General features: G+C 41.0%; 1 protein-coding gene across 5 annotated transcripts in view; it reads right to left on the bottom strand.

Moving 5' to 3' along the window:
• The window catches only part of CACNB2 (calcium voltage-gated channel auxiliary subunit beta 2), a 277,727-nt gene that overhangs the window by 45,992 nt on the left and 214,307 nt on the right, over window positions 1-17,428 (bottom strand). For all 5 annotated transcript variants that reach the window (XM_045285602.1, XM_045285603.1, XM_045285601.1 and 2 more), the window contains exon 3: window positions 526-648. In XM_045285602.1, the coding sequence (XP_045141537.1) occupies window positions 526-648 (123 nt within the window). The remainder of the gene's footprint in view (window positions 1-525; window positions 649-17,428) is intronic.

Raw genomic sequence — 17,428 nt, 5'->3', positions numbered from 1 at the left:
TTTTTTTATTTTTTGACAATTCACAGTTTGAGTTATTAAATGGAAGATGGAGGGAAAGGAATTCTTTTGAGAACCTGTTTCCGGCATGAATTTCTCCTGTTCTTACCAGGCCCCTTTCCAACAGAGAAACACACCTTCTCAGGAGGGCACAGGACACAATGGCTTGAGGTTAAAAGTGGCCAGCAAAGAAGAGAGATTGTGAATTCTAATTATTAAACCCACCCCACATGGTAAAACTGCAGACTCGGGAAACAAATGCAAATAGGGTCAAATAGTAACGTAAACATCAGAGCTTTAGAAGGAAAAAAGATCATTTAAATCTAGCAGCTCCCAATTTCTAGGCTACGGCACGCAGGGGAGCCTTGGAGTTATTGTAAGAGGGCTCCTTTTGACATGAAAGGGGTATATGACTATTTTAAAAAGCTGAGAGCCCCCGATGACGATGCTGCTTCATAGCAGTGAGAAAATGGGACACCATGTCTCAAGATGACAGCAGCAGGCTACAAATTGCAATGCTTGACTTACTTCCTTAACATGCAGAAAATCCTTTGCTTCGAATGAGATGGCCATGCCTGGCACTGGGACATCATCTTCGTGGGCTGCACTGTAGCTGACATTTGTTCGAACTGCAAACGCAACAGGCTTTGTCTAAAGAAGGGAAAAGAATGGAGGAAAAGAAGGGGGGAAATGTGAAACAAAAGCCAACAGTGTTTCCTCCTATCCTCCCCGCCTACCTCCAAAGATAAAGATACACAGAGGAAGTGTTGTCTTAAGGATGCGTTTCCCACGCTGGTCATCTATCACAAAACAGCTTATTACAACTCACAACCTGTGAGGTCTTCTTGCTCTCAGCTGTATCCCACCTCGTTCCTTACTAGAAAAAGGGCACGCTCTCTTGGGAAGCACTAAAAGTAAACGAAGGTGTAGAACAACTACTGAAAGGTGTGTTGACACCAACAGTCAGTAACAACTGAAAATCAGGAAACTCAAACATGAGCAAAAAGCCCAGTTCTTTTGTTCCCGTGGGCGAGAGCTTACTTAGTATCCCACCACCTGCCACAAACACCTAGATTCATTAAGAATTAGTGACACCATTTCAAAAGGCACAATGTCTTGGAGGACAAAAGGACCAGGCAATGTCCCTTACAATGACAGCAAGTCTTACTCAGAGCTGCAGGGCATTATGAAAGCGATGACCTTTTATTCTATTATTTCTTTCTCCTTGAGTTCACTCAGCACTAAACATGATAATGCTAATTAAGCGATCCGTCATTATTTGACGCTTTGCCAAACTGCATATAAACATTTTTGTCCTCTATCCAGGCAATGCCTGTTTATCTTCAAGGTGGGGGGAAAGAAGCTATGTTTTCAAAACAGTGAAAAAGAGTTGCTGTTCTAACTGGTTTTGTGTTTCTTTGACTGGACACACAAGCAGGTTTCTTCTCACGAATGAACTCATCTAGGCTTGTGGGAGAGGGCAAGGGGATTCAAATGCGAATAGAAACGCCCATCTTCATTGCCCCATTTCCCTACCTTTAATCCCGATGGCTCTTTAAGAGCCCCAAAGCTACTCAGTCCCGCCCACATTTTTCAGATGGGGAGAGAACAAAGATTTGCACATGAGCACAGTATATGTGAAGCTGGACTTTTAAACATTTGAAAGCAACTCTTGGTATCCATGGCAATGTTTAATCATATAAAGGTCAACGGAAACCTGGAAACTTTCCAAGAAAACATAGGGGAAAATTTTAACAGATGAAATTTGGAAATGACAAGGGGTGGTAATGTTTTCACAGTATGATGGGCACAATTCATATCACAAAAGGTTGCAATAGGCAATGTTTTCTTCACCACACACAAAGAAAGTAGAGAGAAAGCTGTTAATACTACCTTTTTATTGCATTTATTCAACCTATGATTGTTATTTTCTTAGCTTAAATCAAAATGTGTTTTTACTGTTTTCTCACTAATATAGTATTATTATGACAAAATGCCTTTAACCAACATTTAAAAAATTATTTCAATCAGTAATAACTTGCTACACTGACTTACAATTTATTTTCTATGACCTATATTCTTCTTTGAAAGTCTTCATGCAAATGCCTGTTTTATTAAGAAGTCTTCCCTTAGAATAGCATATGCAAGCAAAGATTTATGATGACCTTCTAAACTTTATTCTAACTGCCCAAATGAGTGGTACTATTCCCAAAGCAACCACTAATATTGTATGGTGATGCCTTATTCAATTAGACACGGTCTTAATCAGACTCAGCATTAGGGCAATAATATTTTCCTGAGATGACCTCTCCATTTATCAAGACAGTTTCTGATCATTAAAATATAGGTCATATGTATACATATATTGGACAGCATGGTATCTAATTTCCTGAAGGAACTCATAAAATTTCATGTCTTTTGCACATGAAACACTTCTTAAATATTTCAATAACAGACAGAGGAGAGGTAGCACTGAATACAAGAAAAAGAAATCCAAGAGGTAATAAAATTCTAGGGAGTCTGAAACAATAGTTTTATGTACTTCGATGATGACGTCAACTCAAAATGTACTTCTTTTCTCTTTCTCTTTTTGTTTTGCTGATCATATAGCTTAAAATTTTATATACATGTTTTAAATGTTAACAGTTGACATATATTTTATACCATACAATTCCATGGCTTTAATAGCTTAAAAAGAGTTGTGCAATTATCAGCACAATCCATTTTAGAGCGTTGTATTCATTCTTTTTTTAATTATTCATTTTATTGGGGGCTCATACAACTCTTATCAAACTCCATACATACATCAATTGTGTAAAGCACACTTGTACGCCCTCATCATTCTCAAAACATTTGCTCTCCACTTAAGCCCTTGGCATCAGCTCCTCATTTTCCCCCTCCCTCCTCGTTCCCTCCTCCCACATGAACCCTTGATAATTTATAAATTATTTTGTCATATCTTACACTGTCCGATGTCTCCCTTCACCCACTTTTCTGTTGTCCATCTCCCAGGGAGAAGGTTATATGTAGATCCTTGTAATCGGTTCCCCCTTTCCACCCCACCCTTGCTACACCCTCCCGGAATTGCCACTCTCACCACTGGTCCTGAAGGGATCATCCATCCTGGATTCCCTGTGTTTCCAGTTCTTATCTGTTCCAGTGTACATCCTTTGGTCCAGCCAGATTTGCAAGGTATAATTGGGATCCTGATAGTCAGGGGTGGGGTGGGGAGGGGGGAAGCATTTAGGAATTAAAGGGAAGTTGTATGTTTTATTATTGCTACACTGCACTCTGACTGGCTGGTCTCCTCCCTGCAACCCTCCCGTAAGGGGATGTCCAGTTGGCTACAGATGGGCTTTCAGTCCTCATTCCACACTCCCCCACATTCACAATGATATGGTTTTTGTTCTTTGATATCTCATCCCTTCGACACCTCATGGTCACACAGGCTGGTGTGCTTCTTCAATGTGGGCTTTGTTGCTTCTGAGCTAGATGGCCACTCGTTCACCTTCAAGTCTTTAAAACCCTAGACACTATATCTTTTGATAGCCAGGCTCCATCAGCTTTCTTCACCACATTTGCTTATGCACCCACTTTGTCTTCAGTGATTGTGTCAGGAAGGTGACCATCATGGAATGCCAGTTTAATAGAACAAAGTGTTCTTACATTGAGGGAGTACTTGAGTGGAGGCCCGATGTCCGTCTGCTGCCTTAATACTAAACCTATAAACATATGACATAGATCTATTTTCCCATCCTCATACAAAAATATATTTACATGTGTACATGCCTGTATTTAGACCTCTATAAATGCCCTTTGCCTCCTAGCTCTTTCCTCTATTTCTTTTTACTTTCCTCTTGTCCCTCTATCATATTGTATTCATTCTTATATTCATTATTATCAGATTCCTATTCCTCCACCGCACCCTTCCTTGCCTTAACCCTAAGAAACTATTTTTTTAAATCATTTTATTGGGGACTCGTACAACTCTTAGCACAATCCATACATATATCCATTGTGTCAAGCACATTTGTACATTTGTTGCCATCATTATTTTCATGCTATTTTCTTTCTACCTGAGCCCTTGATATCAGCTCATTTCCCCCTCCCTTTTTTCCTCACCCTTCCTCCCTCATGAATTCTTAATAATTTATAAAATATTATTATAATTTTAATTTCTTACATTGACCAATGTCTCCCTTCACCCACGTTTCTGTTGTTTGTTCCCCTATATGTAGATCACTGTGATTGGCTCCCCATCTCTTCTCCCATCTTCCCCTTACCCTCCCCTAAGAAGTTATTAATCCTGCTACTGTCTCTATAGATTTACCTATCCTGGATTGCATATAAAGAAAATTATATAAACCCACAGCCCCAACAATGATAACAAAGTAAAATTCAGAACAACCTCTATCCAAAAGAAAGCATATAATAACAATTAGAATACACGTAATATGTTCAAATGAGATAATTCAAAATGATAAGATGTTAAATTTAAACCTAACTACATCTGCATTAATCCACCTTCCAATGCACTCTGTCTGATAGAAGGGTATTCACATCCCTGGTCAATAGTCAGAGGGAATTAACAGGAGGCTTAATCCATGCAGGGACTGTGCAAATAGATTTTGGGTTTCCACTGTCATCCACAGCCTAGTGCACACCAGGTGCTCAGAATTTAAACTCTAGTACAATGTCCTCCAGTGATCTTGGATTTTATTATTTACAATCCTTGATTCACACAGGCATATTCTTCTTTTCTTGGCTCATTTAACCAGCAGTCGCTTATTAGGTAGGGGTATGTATGGAAATCATCTTGAAAGAACATCCTGGTAGAAAACATGTAGAATTCTGTGCATCATTATCTTTATTTGTACAATTAGACTAGAGCTAGCCAAAGTGAGGGATGGAGATGGGGGAATCAGGGATTGGGGGAGGGCTGTGAGTGAGTGGGAAGGTTAATGAGGATAAGAGAACGTATCAGTTTGAGAGAAAAATCTCAGGATGCTACCTAAAGGGCCAAGTGGCTCTCACATTTGATTTCCCTAATTCAATTTATCTCTACCTAGGTCAAGCAGTGGCTCTAGAATGAGGGATGCCAGTCTGTTGGGTCCAAGAGGAATGGTTGGCTCTGGGCCAAAGAATTTAAACTACACACCCTTCAGAGAGGCCAGCCTGCAGAAACCCACCCGAACAAGTCAGAGATGAGCTGGAGGATTGCAGCAGGCACACGGTTACTTTCTCACAGGCTTTCAGACATCCCCAAATCTAAGTGTGTTAGAAAACAATTATTATCAAGTAGGGGATAAATAACTTAAAATAATTATTTGTTTAGGAAGTAAAATAAAGAGGTTATCATTGTTTTGGTGGCTTTATTACTGGCTTCTTTCCTCAACACCGACTTAATGAATTAACAGTAAGAGTAGTAATTTTCAGGAATGCAGCAAAATGTTTAAGTTTATTAAAAATATGCTAGTGAAAGAATAGCTACTGTTAAAGAAATTCACGAAAGTAAGAATAAAATTAAACTGACCATGATTAATAACGTGACTTGAATTTACGTGCCTCAATTTCCTTATTTATTAACACGAAGATACATTTTCCTATATTAAGTATCAAAGCATAGTTTCCCATTTTCATGATGAAAAACCATCAATGGTTAATAACTTAACAGAAAAATGCATAGCTTATGTTTTAATGTCTTACACAGATATGTCTTCAGTATGAACTACTCCCAACTTGCAATAGTTTCCAAGGAAATTTACAGAAAATATAATCTAGATTCCTAATATATGAGATTGAGAATCTAGTTAGCATTGTACTCTCTTGTGATATACAACTAGTTCCTACAACAGTACAGGCCTCCTTAATTTTATTTTTCTTTTCCCATATTTCACATACCTCCAATGTGACTATATCATGAGTCTTCTATAAGAAGCACTCAGGAACTGAAAAGATGGTGATGTGTTTTCAGGATTAAGATCCCAATCACCAGGTTCAACTGCCACATGACAATACGATTTCCATTTACCCACTTCTCAGTATTGTTTTACTATTTTCAGTGATAATAAAAAAATCTTTCCAAGATCCCTAAGTTTCTGAACTTTATTTTATTCTCTCCTTACAGGCAAATAAATGTCTACCATATATTTTGTAAAATCTTCCAATCTTTCCATAAAAAAAAAAAAGACTCCCGGCAAGATGGTGCTGAGCAAAGAGGGCTGCACTGGGAGTTCAGTGGTGATCACTGACTTGAGGACTGGGAGGCTGAGTGGGGGGATCTGGGACCTATAATTAACCCTTGTAGCACCCCAGAGCTCTGTACGCACATCTTCCCTGCAGCGATCATCTGACCTGCCCCCCATAGGCACTGTGGTGCTCCAGCAACTGGGGGCCTGGTGCCCGGGCTATCTATCCCAGCCTGCACCACCTGTGCCACAGTAGTCCCTGCCATCGCTGGCCGCCTGCCCACCCTCCATGGTGCTGCCTGGCCCTGCTGGCACCCCGGCCCACCCTCCACAGTTCTCTCCACCACTGCAAGCCTCCCCAACCTCTCTCCACGGTGCTGCCTGCCACTACCTGCACCCTTGTCTGCCCACTGCATCTCTCCCTCTGCTGCCAGCCCCACCACCACCAAAGCCAGCAACACCCCTGCTGGCCTAGCCAACCTCGCAGTTCCCTGGCCAGCCTGCCGCTGGCTGCTGGTCCCCATATGCTGCTGGCAGCTTTGGCTTCTCTGCTGCCGCTGGCCCCCGCCTGCCGTTTGTGTCTTCCTGCCACTGCCAGCCCCCATGCCACTGTGGCTTCCCATGTGATTGACCTGCACAGTGCCACCATCACTGCCCGCACCCATGTGTATAAGTAAGATCATGAGATGTATGAAATTCAAGATAGATAACACTTCAGAAACAGTAATGGGAGTAAGGATTCCCTCAGGGTATGGGAAGAGAGGGGGGGATAGGGGAGAAAGGGGAGAAACTGTGTAATACAATTCGAGGGGAATGAATAACATAATAGTAGGTGAATGGATGGTATAAGGCATGGATGATAATAACAATAGTAATAATAATTTATAACATATATAAAATAACAATAAGGGCTCCTGAGGGGGAGGGGATAAAGGGGAGTTGATAGCAAGGAGTCCAAGAAGAATGAAAATGTTTTGAAACTGATCGAGGCAACAATGTGTAACCATGCTTGATCTAATTGAATTACGAATTGCTACAACATCTGTAAGCGCTCCCAATAAAATGATAAAAAGTATTATTTCTAAATGAAATGAAACAAAACAAAACCTTTGACTAATGAATCACTAACTATGATGGGTAGTCTGATGTTTCTTTTAATAGCAAAACATATCAGTCAAAACACAGTCATAAAAAATAGGTAACAACTGATTATGTACTTTGATGACTGTGCACTGAATCAGGCTGAGTAAGTAAATAATCCCAGAAGTCACAGCTGTGTCATCAGATAAAATTCACATTGGCAATTTAATTGATTTGAGAAACAAAATTTTCTCAAGGACTGATTCGTTTAATTAGTATTTATTAAGTCACGTTAAGGTAACTAATGTACCTCCTATCTTACACTCCTGACTTCCCATCGCTTATATTCCAGTGTAGGAGATGCTGTCATTAAGATAATTCCAAACATGAAAGAAGAAAATACCAGAAATTCAAATCAGATTGAAGAGTGGGTGAGGAATGAGAAATATCTTTTCTATTTCAGATGGATCTTGGCTGAAGAATACTGAAGACGTATTTGCCTGTGTTTCATTGAATGTGAAAAGGCATTTGACTGTGTGGATTTACAATAAAGTAAGGATAAGATTAGGAAGAATAGGAATTCCAGAACACTTAATTGTGCTTATGTGGGACCATTGCATAGACCAAGAAGCAGTGATTTCAAAAGAGTAAAGGGAGATTGTGTCGTGTGAAGCCAGGAAAGGTGTGTGTTAGGGTTGTATCCCTTCACCACCCTTATCTGAACTGTATGCTGAGCAATTAATCTGAGCACAAGATTATATAGAAAAAGCAACATAAGAACTGTAAGAAGATGCATTAACAAATTGCAATGTACAGAAAACACAACCTTCCTTGCTGAAAATAAAGAGGGCACGAAGCACTTACTGATGAAGATCAAAGACTACAGCCTCCATCTGGATTACACACACACACACACACACACACACTTGTCACAACTGGCTGGAGTGACCAATAAGCAACACCAGGATAAACTGAGAAAAGATAGGTATTGTCAAGGATTTCATTTTACCTGGATCCATAAACAATTCCCATGGGAACAGCCGTCAAGATATTCCATGACAAAATTATGTCGGGCAAATTTGCTGCAAAAGACCCCTCTAAAGAGGCAAACATGTCACTTTGAGGCGTAAAGGATACCTGATCCGAGTCCTGTTCTTTTCAATGACCTCATTCATATGTACATTACAGCTGGACAAGAAAGTAGACCAGAGAAGAAGAATGGATGCCTTTGGATGACTATGTTGTAGAACAGACATGAGGGGGCTTCAAAACGTTCATAGGAAAGTGAAATTAAAAGATAATAGAATTTTCCCACAAACTTTTGGAAGCCTCCTCGTACCATGGATTGCCAGAAAACTGAACAAATCAGTCTTGGACGAAGGGCAGCCAGTATGCTCTTTAGAAATGAGGATGGTAAGACTTCATCTCATGTACTTTGGACATACTTTCAGGAGGCACTTGTCCCTGGAGAATGACACTATGCTTGGCAAAGTAGAGTCAGGGAAAAAAAAAAGAGGAAGATTGTTAAGATCGATGGACACACTGGGCTCACACAGAGCAACAATTGTGAGATGGTGCAGGACGAACGATCTTTCACTCTGTTGTCCTTAGGTTGCTATGAGTGAGAACTGACTTGGTGGCACCTAACAATAATGGGAATAAGGGCGTTACCATGGATGCAGGCAACAAGCAATGAGGGTGTCAGGGAATGACTTCTCAGAATACTCCATGATCCTTACATCCATCGTCAGGCACTGTTTTAGACAGTTGCGACAAAGCCCTGAACAACATAAACTAAGATTCTTGACCCCCAGGAGCTTGCATTCTACAGGAAGAGACATAATTAAAAAGTTATAATAGATGCACATACATATCTGCATACATCATGGTTGCTAGTTGCTGCTCAGTTGTACTTCTGAGTGGGTCACTGCCCATTCCTGCACCATTGTCACGATTGGTGACAGAACAGTCAATTTTAATTCATAATTGGTTTTCACGGTTGAGTTTGGGAAATAGGCCACCTTGATCAGTTTAGTTTGAGAAAACAAACCAAAAAAACCCAAACTCACTGCCACTGAGTTGCTTAGAACTCACAGAGGCCCTACAGGGGTGAGGTAGTTAGTTTATTGTGCCAACCTGACCGATAAACACAGGTGGGGTTCATTGAAGGGCGGAGGGATAAATGGCTCCGTGAGCCTCATCTTTCGATTTCTTGGATCTCATGCTTCGTGATGGTCGGACCAGGGTGCAGCTGCCTTAGCCAGTTCCCTGCTTCAGCTGGGAAGGCTCACTTCCTGCAAGACATCCCCAAGGAGAAGCCACATGGATCTAGCCTGATGCAGTCCTGGGTGCTGGAGCAGCCGTGTGGAGACCCCTGCCAGCGTTGAGATGCTTACACGTTCACTGATTTGGCTTTCCTCCTGCAGCCAGCATCATAGTGTGTGTTTTGTGAGATGGAGGAGGCCTTTGTGGATTGGTGTCGGACATATGGGTTAATGTTGGACTTGTGGGCTTGGGCAGCACAGGGTTGGGATGTTTTCTTGATGTGCACTTAGCCTTTATGTAAAACTCCCTCTTATACATATGAGTTTTTGTGGATTTGTTTCTCTAAAGTACCCAGACTAACACAAGGGGCCACTGTCCCTGTGGGTTGCTGAGACTCAATCGTCACAGGGGTAGAAAGTGCCATCTCTCTCCCAAGGAGCAACTGGTGGTTTCAGACTGTCGACTTTGAAGTTAGCAGCCCAATGAGCAACTCACTATGCCACCAGGGCTCCTCGCTTCGTTTGAGAGATCAACTGAAACCTGGTCAGCATGATAGCGTTACAGAAGCCTCCAGTGCGGGCAGGTGGCGGTGACTGCACTGAAGGTGACTGTGCTAGCTGGGAATCCAACTGGTTTCTGTATGGAAATGACCACGGTGATAATTATTATGGAAAATCAAAAACTAGCACAAGTTATGGAGGGCCAGAGTTCAGGATACAGAGGAAGTACAATTGTACAAATGGGGAGTACAGGTAGCACTGAGGTGATGTGTGAACAAAAAAGAGAAGGGATTTAGAGACTGTGGATATCCAAACTTCATGCCAAAGGAACAGTCACTGCCTAGTCCCCAAAGTGGAAGCGAGCTAGGTGTGTACAAGGAAGAAAAGGAAGTCAAAATGATTTGATGATGTAGAAGAGATGAAGAAAACAAAAATTGGGAGGTGCTGTCCATTATCCAAACAGATGAGTTTGAAAAATGCTTCCAAGAATGTAATTGCAGATTTGACAAATGTATTAAGTATAACAGCGAGTACTTTGAAAGTGATAACTTTATTTTGTAAAAAAAATTATATACATAGCTTTGAAATATTTTTTCTGTTTTTTTGGGGGGTACCCCCTTATATGTGAGATAAACTCTTACCATCTTAACTTTCTGGCTGTACTTCTTCCAAAATAAATTTGCTGTTGTTGTTGTTCTTCTGGCAGTTCTATTTTACTTTCAATATCCTTCACCAACACCATAATTTAAATATATCAACTTAATCTAATGTTCCTTATTCACTGTCCTGCTTTCCCATAAACAGGAGGAGATGGACAATACTGTCAACGAGATCTTTGTTCTTTAATACTTTAATAGGTCCTGTGTAATAAATCTGTCCAATGCAATGTTTTCATTGGATTTCTTGACTCGTGCTTCCATGCGCACTGATTATGAATACAAATAAAATTAATTCCTTGGTAAAAAAATGACAGAGTCAAGGAGCAAGGGGAAAACAATACAAGGTCAGCTCAGAACTTCTCTGGTAGGTCATAGTCAAGACTTGACTTTTAAAAACAATTTTACATAAAAAGTAATGCTACAAAATAATAAAAACCTTCAGTAAACAACAATAATAATGACTTGCGGCTTTTATTCCAAGTGAGATAAGTGATGGGAGGGTTTTGAACAGAAATATTGCAATCTGATATTTTAAAAGTACTAGAGTGGAGGTTGTATTGAAAAACCTTTTGGGGTCCAGATTGGAGAAACAAAGATATGATGTATAGAGCCCCAGAATCATCCAGGTGGAGAGAGGGAGGGGGTGGTGGTTTAGGCAGGACATCAGCAAAGAAGACAGTACAATATGTTCCAATTCTGCGCACATTTTCTAAGTAGACTAACGGCACTTGTTGACAGATTTGGTGCAGGTGTGAAAGAGAACCAGGTGTTTTGGGTCTCGGTGATTAGAACGAGATGAGGAAGGTAGGTAGAAGGCAAGCCCTGGAAATCTACCAAAAAAAATTAGACATTGAAAACTTTATGGAACCTATGGGGTCACCATGAGTCAGACTCAGTTTCATGGCATCTAATCCCAAACAAGGAGGCAGAGTGTGAGTGTAGACGCTTGGAGGCAAGTACCTGAGACAGGAAATCGCTCCATTGTGTCGGATTCTCAGTGGAATAGGAATGTGGGCCCAATGATGGCGACAGATGGAATAGGGATGGGGGCAGGGAGGACAATGTGTGATGCAGTTCTGTAAGCGAACAGAAGAGTAAGTGAACTTGGGAAGGAAGACAGGTCTTCCCGGCAATATTAAAGACCGTGTGAGAATCAAAAGGATTCAAAAGGATTCCTGGTGACGGTGTATGTTCAGCATTGCGCTGCTAAGCGCAGGTTGGCAGTTCAAATCTACCAGCTGCTTTGTGGAAAGATGAAGCTGTCTATTCCCATAAAAATTTAGTCTGAGAAACTCCCAAGAGTCGTTTCCTCGGTCCTACAGGATTGCTGTGAATTGGAATGAACTGGATGGGTGAGGCTGGAATGAACTGGATGTTAGTTGGATGGGTGAGGCAAGGTCATCTATTTCCAGTGAGCTAGCAACGCCACACTAAATATCATGACCATAATTAAGCAGCAGTGAAGTTAAAAACATATTTTCTCGCCAAAATATCATGGCTTTAAAACGATCTTTCTCTATCTTACTTTGAATTTCTATATCAATTTAATACAACTGTTTATTACAGGATATGTACAAATAGATGTTTGCATTAAAACTGTGTGACTTTTTGTATACATTTTTCTTGCATTCCCAAAATCTTTCAACTAAGTTATAGTTCCTTTCAAGTGATCACTTTATAGTCCTCCTGATTTCATTAGTATATGTGTCTACTTACTTAGGTTTATATAATTTCAAAAAAGTCCTAGTTGGAGTGCAAGTTAACAGAACAAATTAGTTTCCCATTCCGTCATGGATTCACATCTTGTTTCACGGCTTTCGTTGCAGTCCCCATTACACAACTCTCTGCCCACTTCCTTTGGACTCCCTGCTCCCACTAAGGCCTGCCTGCCTGCCTGCCTGCTGAGCTTTGTTCTTGGGCAAGAATGCTGCCCTTCTGGCCTCCTATGATTGAGTGCCCTGGAAAATACATTCCTCTCTTGTGCCACTGTTCACTTGACAGGCCTATTGTCTGGCTGAAAGCTGAATGCCAGCTGGGCCCAGTTCCAACCTTGAAAGTAGCTAAGGGCCCTGATTTCAAGGTTCCACCAGACCCGATCAGACCAGGAAGTCTGATCATTTTGATGATTTTGAATTGTTTTCTACCACTCTATCCAGGATCTTTTATTGTGATTCCATCTAGTAATATTTTTTTAATCCATGGTTTGAATTAGTTGCTCTAAACAAAACCAAACACGGTTCCAACTCATGGCTATTTCATGTGTCTCCAGAGAGCAGGGCTCCACAGTGTTTTCTGTAGGTACGGATGATCCTTTGGAATCTGATCACTGGAAGACTTTCTTTCGAGGTGCCTCTAGGTAGATTTGAACTATCAACCTTTTGGTTAGCAGTTGAGCACGTAAGTGCTTATACCACCTAGTGACTCCTTAAGACCAGTGGCCGTGGACTCAATTCCTGCTACCGTATGACAGAGTAGACCTGCATTCCATAAGGTTTTCACTGGCTATTTGGGAAGTTAGATGGTCAGGCCTTTCTTCCAAGCTGCCTCTGGGTGGACTTAAACCTCCAACCTTTTGGTTGGTGGCCAAGGAAAAGAACATTTCCACTACACGTTGACCAAGCATTCATCAGTACCTAATCAGGCATTAAACCCTGTTGAAAGAATCAACTAAGAAATGGGTTGAAGAAGAATCAACGTTGTTGTTGTTGGGTGCTATAACAAAGTCGATTCTGCCTCACAGGGACCCTGTGTCCAACGGAACAAAACGCTGTTTGTTGGCCCTGTGTCGTCCTCACAAGCATTGCTCGGTTTGAACTCATTGTTGCAGCCACTGTGTCAATCTATCTCCTTGAGGGTCTTCCTCTTTTTGCTGACCAAGCATGGTATCAGCCCTTATCCAGGGACTGGTCTTTCCTGATCACCCGCCCAAAGTACATAAGACACAGTCTTACTACCCTCACTTCTAAGGAGCATTCTCGCGGTCTTCTAAGACAGATTTGTTTGTTTTTCTGGCAGAAGAACCAATATCGAGTGTTTATTCAGTATTTATTCTATGGCAGGCTCTAGGGCCTGTAAAAAATGGAATTGTTAAACTGCTATGGAAGCAAAGCAAATCCTTATTAAAGGATTATTTTTCAGATGATTACTATGCACATATGTAAGTGAAAGAGCAAGCATGTGTGAGTGCACAATTTAAAATATTACATTAATCAAGAACTAAGAAAGGGGGTAGATGTTCAGAATAGAATTTGAAATCGTATCACCTTGATATCATTTGAACTTACTAACAATCCTGACATAATATAAGTTATAAGGGCATGTAAGGAAGAAATTGCATGCCTTTATAAGTAGATGATTAAAAAGCCAATACATTCTCCTGAAGGCATGGGGGGTGGGGCAGGGAGTAAATCATAACACTCCTTGCAATCATCCTAAAAAGGTTATTTGAAGGCAGAAATAAGGGCTACCTGTATGCACATTGAAACAAGAGAGGCCAGAATGATGCAGAGCCAATGTGCAAGGTGATATAAGACTTGACTAGCAATGAAAGCAATACGGGAAATGCACCTCAGCCGTCTCTCTGCTTCTGTTTATTTGCAGCGGTATGGCGGACGAATTATTAGTTTCCAGGAAAAACAAACATCATGGAGGGTTGATGCATTGGGAAACCTCATGTCGACAAGACTCTATCTTTGATTTCAGGGCCATATGCAGTCGCTGAGTATTGTTAAAGCACTGCCCTTTATGAAGAGTGTACTGAGTTCTATTTTCCCCAGGGCAATGCCTGTCCCTTGCCTACGTGTCTTTGAGAGGTATCACAACTCCTCCAGGCCTCTGGGAAAGGAACCAGGCCTTGAAGAAAGTGCTTATTTGCTTTGGGAGGTGAAATGGCTCCCTGCCTTAAAGGAAATTAAATGTAATCTTCAGCAAAGCCAGTAACTTCAAACGAAAATAACTGTTTCAATTTAATTTTAGTATTGATTAGCCTCGCCAAACACAGTAACAGTATTTCTCGGGTTATTTGAAAGCTAATGGTACAATTTATAAGTGATTAAGTTTTTACTTTGAGATTGTTCTAAAAGAAAAAGAAAACAACCGGTTTTTGTTTTTTGTTTTTCCTTCAGCTACTTTAACCAGATCAATACGATGGCTTATAGTTCGATAGCAAAATCATCAGGAAAAAAAGATTCTTTTTTCATCCAAAATTTCTGAATACCTTTTCGGAGAAAAATTAGGAACCTGTGAAGCCAATAAGAATAGATTCTTTACTTTGAACGCACATTCACTTAGCACCCATTTTGCTTCAAATTCAGTATCACAGGGGTCCAAGGACATGAGAGCTAAAGACACATGCAGGCGGTACCGAGTCTGAACAAGTTCTGTTCCGAAGTCTGCCTTTAAGTCAAATTTGTGCATAAGTCAGAATAATATGGTAAAATTCGTATCTATAATTAATAACACCAGTTAGTCAAACATGTGTCTTAGTATATAGTATACCATGCACCTTTTAAACCAGAATAATTTTTAAAGAGATGCAGATACATGAAAACATCTTTAACATAATGCGATAATAACAGTTCAAGGCATACTGTAAAGTAGTATCCATTTGTTATTATAACCATTGTATTTACTTCAATTTTTAAAATATAATAGGCATTATGGGGTTTGGTTTGTAACTCCATTGTACATAAACTGGACACGTATAGCCCAGGTGCTGCTGGTAGTTTATTCCTCAACCCTCTTGGGATCTTATTACGATAACTTGTCCTTAAGCTAGACAAAACACTTTCTCTTAGGTGGCTGGGAGGTTGAGACTGCTGTGTGGCTGACTCACACATTTATTCTCCTTCCCCACCACCCCCCAAACCACTTTATTAGGGGCTAATGCAGCCATCGTCCCATCTCGTAATTCAATCACACCAAGCAGTGTTGTATAATCACCACCACAATCAGTTTCAAAATCTTTTCTTCCTTCTCGAATGCCTTGATCAGCTCCCTCTTCCCCTGCCTGCCCCTCACCTACCCCACCACACCTCCTAGGAACACCATTTGAAATCATTGTTCTCTCTAGATTCACCTTTCCTGGGTTTTATATAATGAAAAACTGAACAATACATACGAGAGTCAGGAAGGCTACAGACAAAGATAAAATATAACAGAGATAAACCCCAATGTGGGAAACACAGAAAATACTAAAAACCAGATCAAGCACAATGTGGATGGGAAGGGAGATGAAATGACAAAGTTTTAACTGTTCAGGTCAGGTTTATCATTTTAATCGACCATAGTCGTCTCTCCAATGCTCTCTGTCTGATCACCAGGCTATTCCCATCCCTCAGTGATGGTTAGAAGAAAACCACCAGAGGCTTATTCCCCGTGTAGACCCTGCAGATGTATTCTGGGCTACCACAGCCATCCAGAATCTCACAATTTAAGCTCGGATACTATTCCCTCCTTTGAATTTGGATTATGTAATTTACGATCCTTGGATCATGGCCAGATATTGGTGTCCTTCTTCCATGTGGACGTAGTGGAGGTCCGATGTAGATGGCTGCTTGTTTGAAAACAAGTCATTAAGACCCCAGTAGTATTTTATTGTACATATTTTAGGCAGTATTTTATTGTACATAGGGTCATCTGTCACAACAACATCATCAATCCAGCAAAAACCAAAACACTAACAACAACAAAAATGAGCTAGATCATTAGACTCAAAGGTTCACAACACCCCAATGAGTTTCTGTTTGCACACCCCATCTCATATAATTTGGCATTTGGCGAATTCTGCAATCCAGTATCAAGCCACTTTCTCAATGTATACTGCAATTCATCCCATAACCTTCTATTTTTCCTTCTTTTTAATCATTTTATTGGGGCTCGTACAACTCTTATCACAATCCCTACATACGTACACTGTGTCAAGCACATTTGCACACATGTTGCCATCATCATTTTCAAAACATTTTCTTTCTACTTGAGCCTTGGTATCAGCTCATTTCTCCCCTCCCCCACTTTCCCTCCCTTATGAACCCTTGATAATTTATATATATTTTTTCATGTCTCCCAGATACTATTCTTTCTGATGGCCTGGCATCATGTAATTTCTTCACCACACTTTGCTCTAGCACCCATATCTTCTGTGTTCCTTCATGAGGGTGAGGATTGAGTGGGATTCACCCTCTTCTTCTACGTGGTCCGCTTCCTCCACTGGCAGCATCTTCCATGTAGGCGCAATGCCTTGGCAATGACTTCACACTTGCGTCTCTTCCACTTTGCTTGTCTGCCACTCTTCACCGACCTGGCTGTGCAGTTTTTAGCTGCTTTCCTCAAAACTGTGCTGTTCTGTTTTCCTTCAAACATAAAAATTCAAAATAAAGCATAGGAGTAAAATGCTACTGTGATGGGTGGGGGGAGGCGTCAATAGTCAACCAAATGTGTTGCCAACGAGTCACTTGACTCACAACAACCCCTTGTGTTCCATAAGAGAACTGTTCCATAGGGTTTCTATTGGCTTAACAACTAACCTAAAAGGAGCCCTGGGTAAGCACGTGGTAGACTAACAGGGCGCAGCAGTCTAACCCCAACAGCAGCTCCAGAAGAGAAAAGGCCTGGCAATCTAGTCCAGTGACAAACACAAGCTCCAAACCCTCAGGGGGCCATTCTGGTCTGTCCTACAGCATCCCTGTGAGTTGGAATCAACCTGATGGAAGCAAATAACCCCTAGTGATTACACGGGGGG

This window comes from Echinops telfairi, unplaced genomic scaffold (genome assembly GCF_000313985.2).
Source record: "Echinops telfairi isolate 266 unplaced genomic scaffold, ASM31398v2 ScPeMD7_7473;HRSCAF=8511, whole genome shotgun sequence".
Classification (NCBI taxonomy): Eukaryota; Metazoa; Chordata; class Mammalia; order Afrosoricida; family Tenrecidae; genus Echinops; species Echinops telfairi.
Note: the sequence above shows the minus strand (reverse complement) of the source record. Positions and strands in the feature narration are given on the sequence as shown.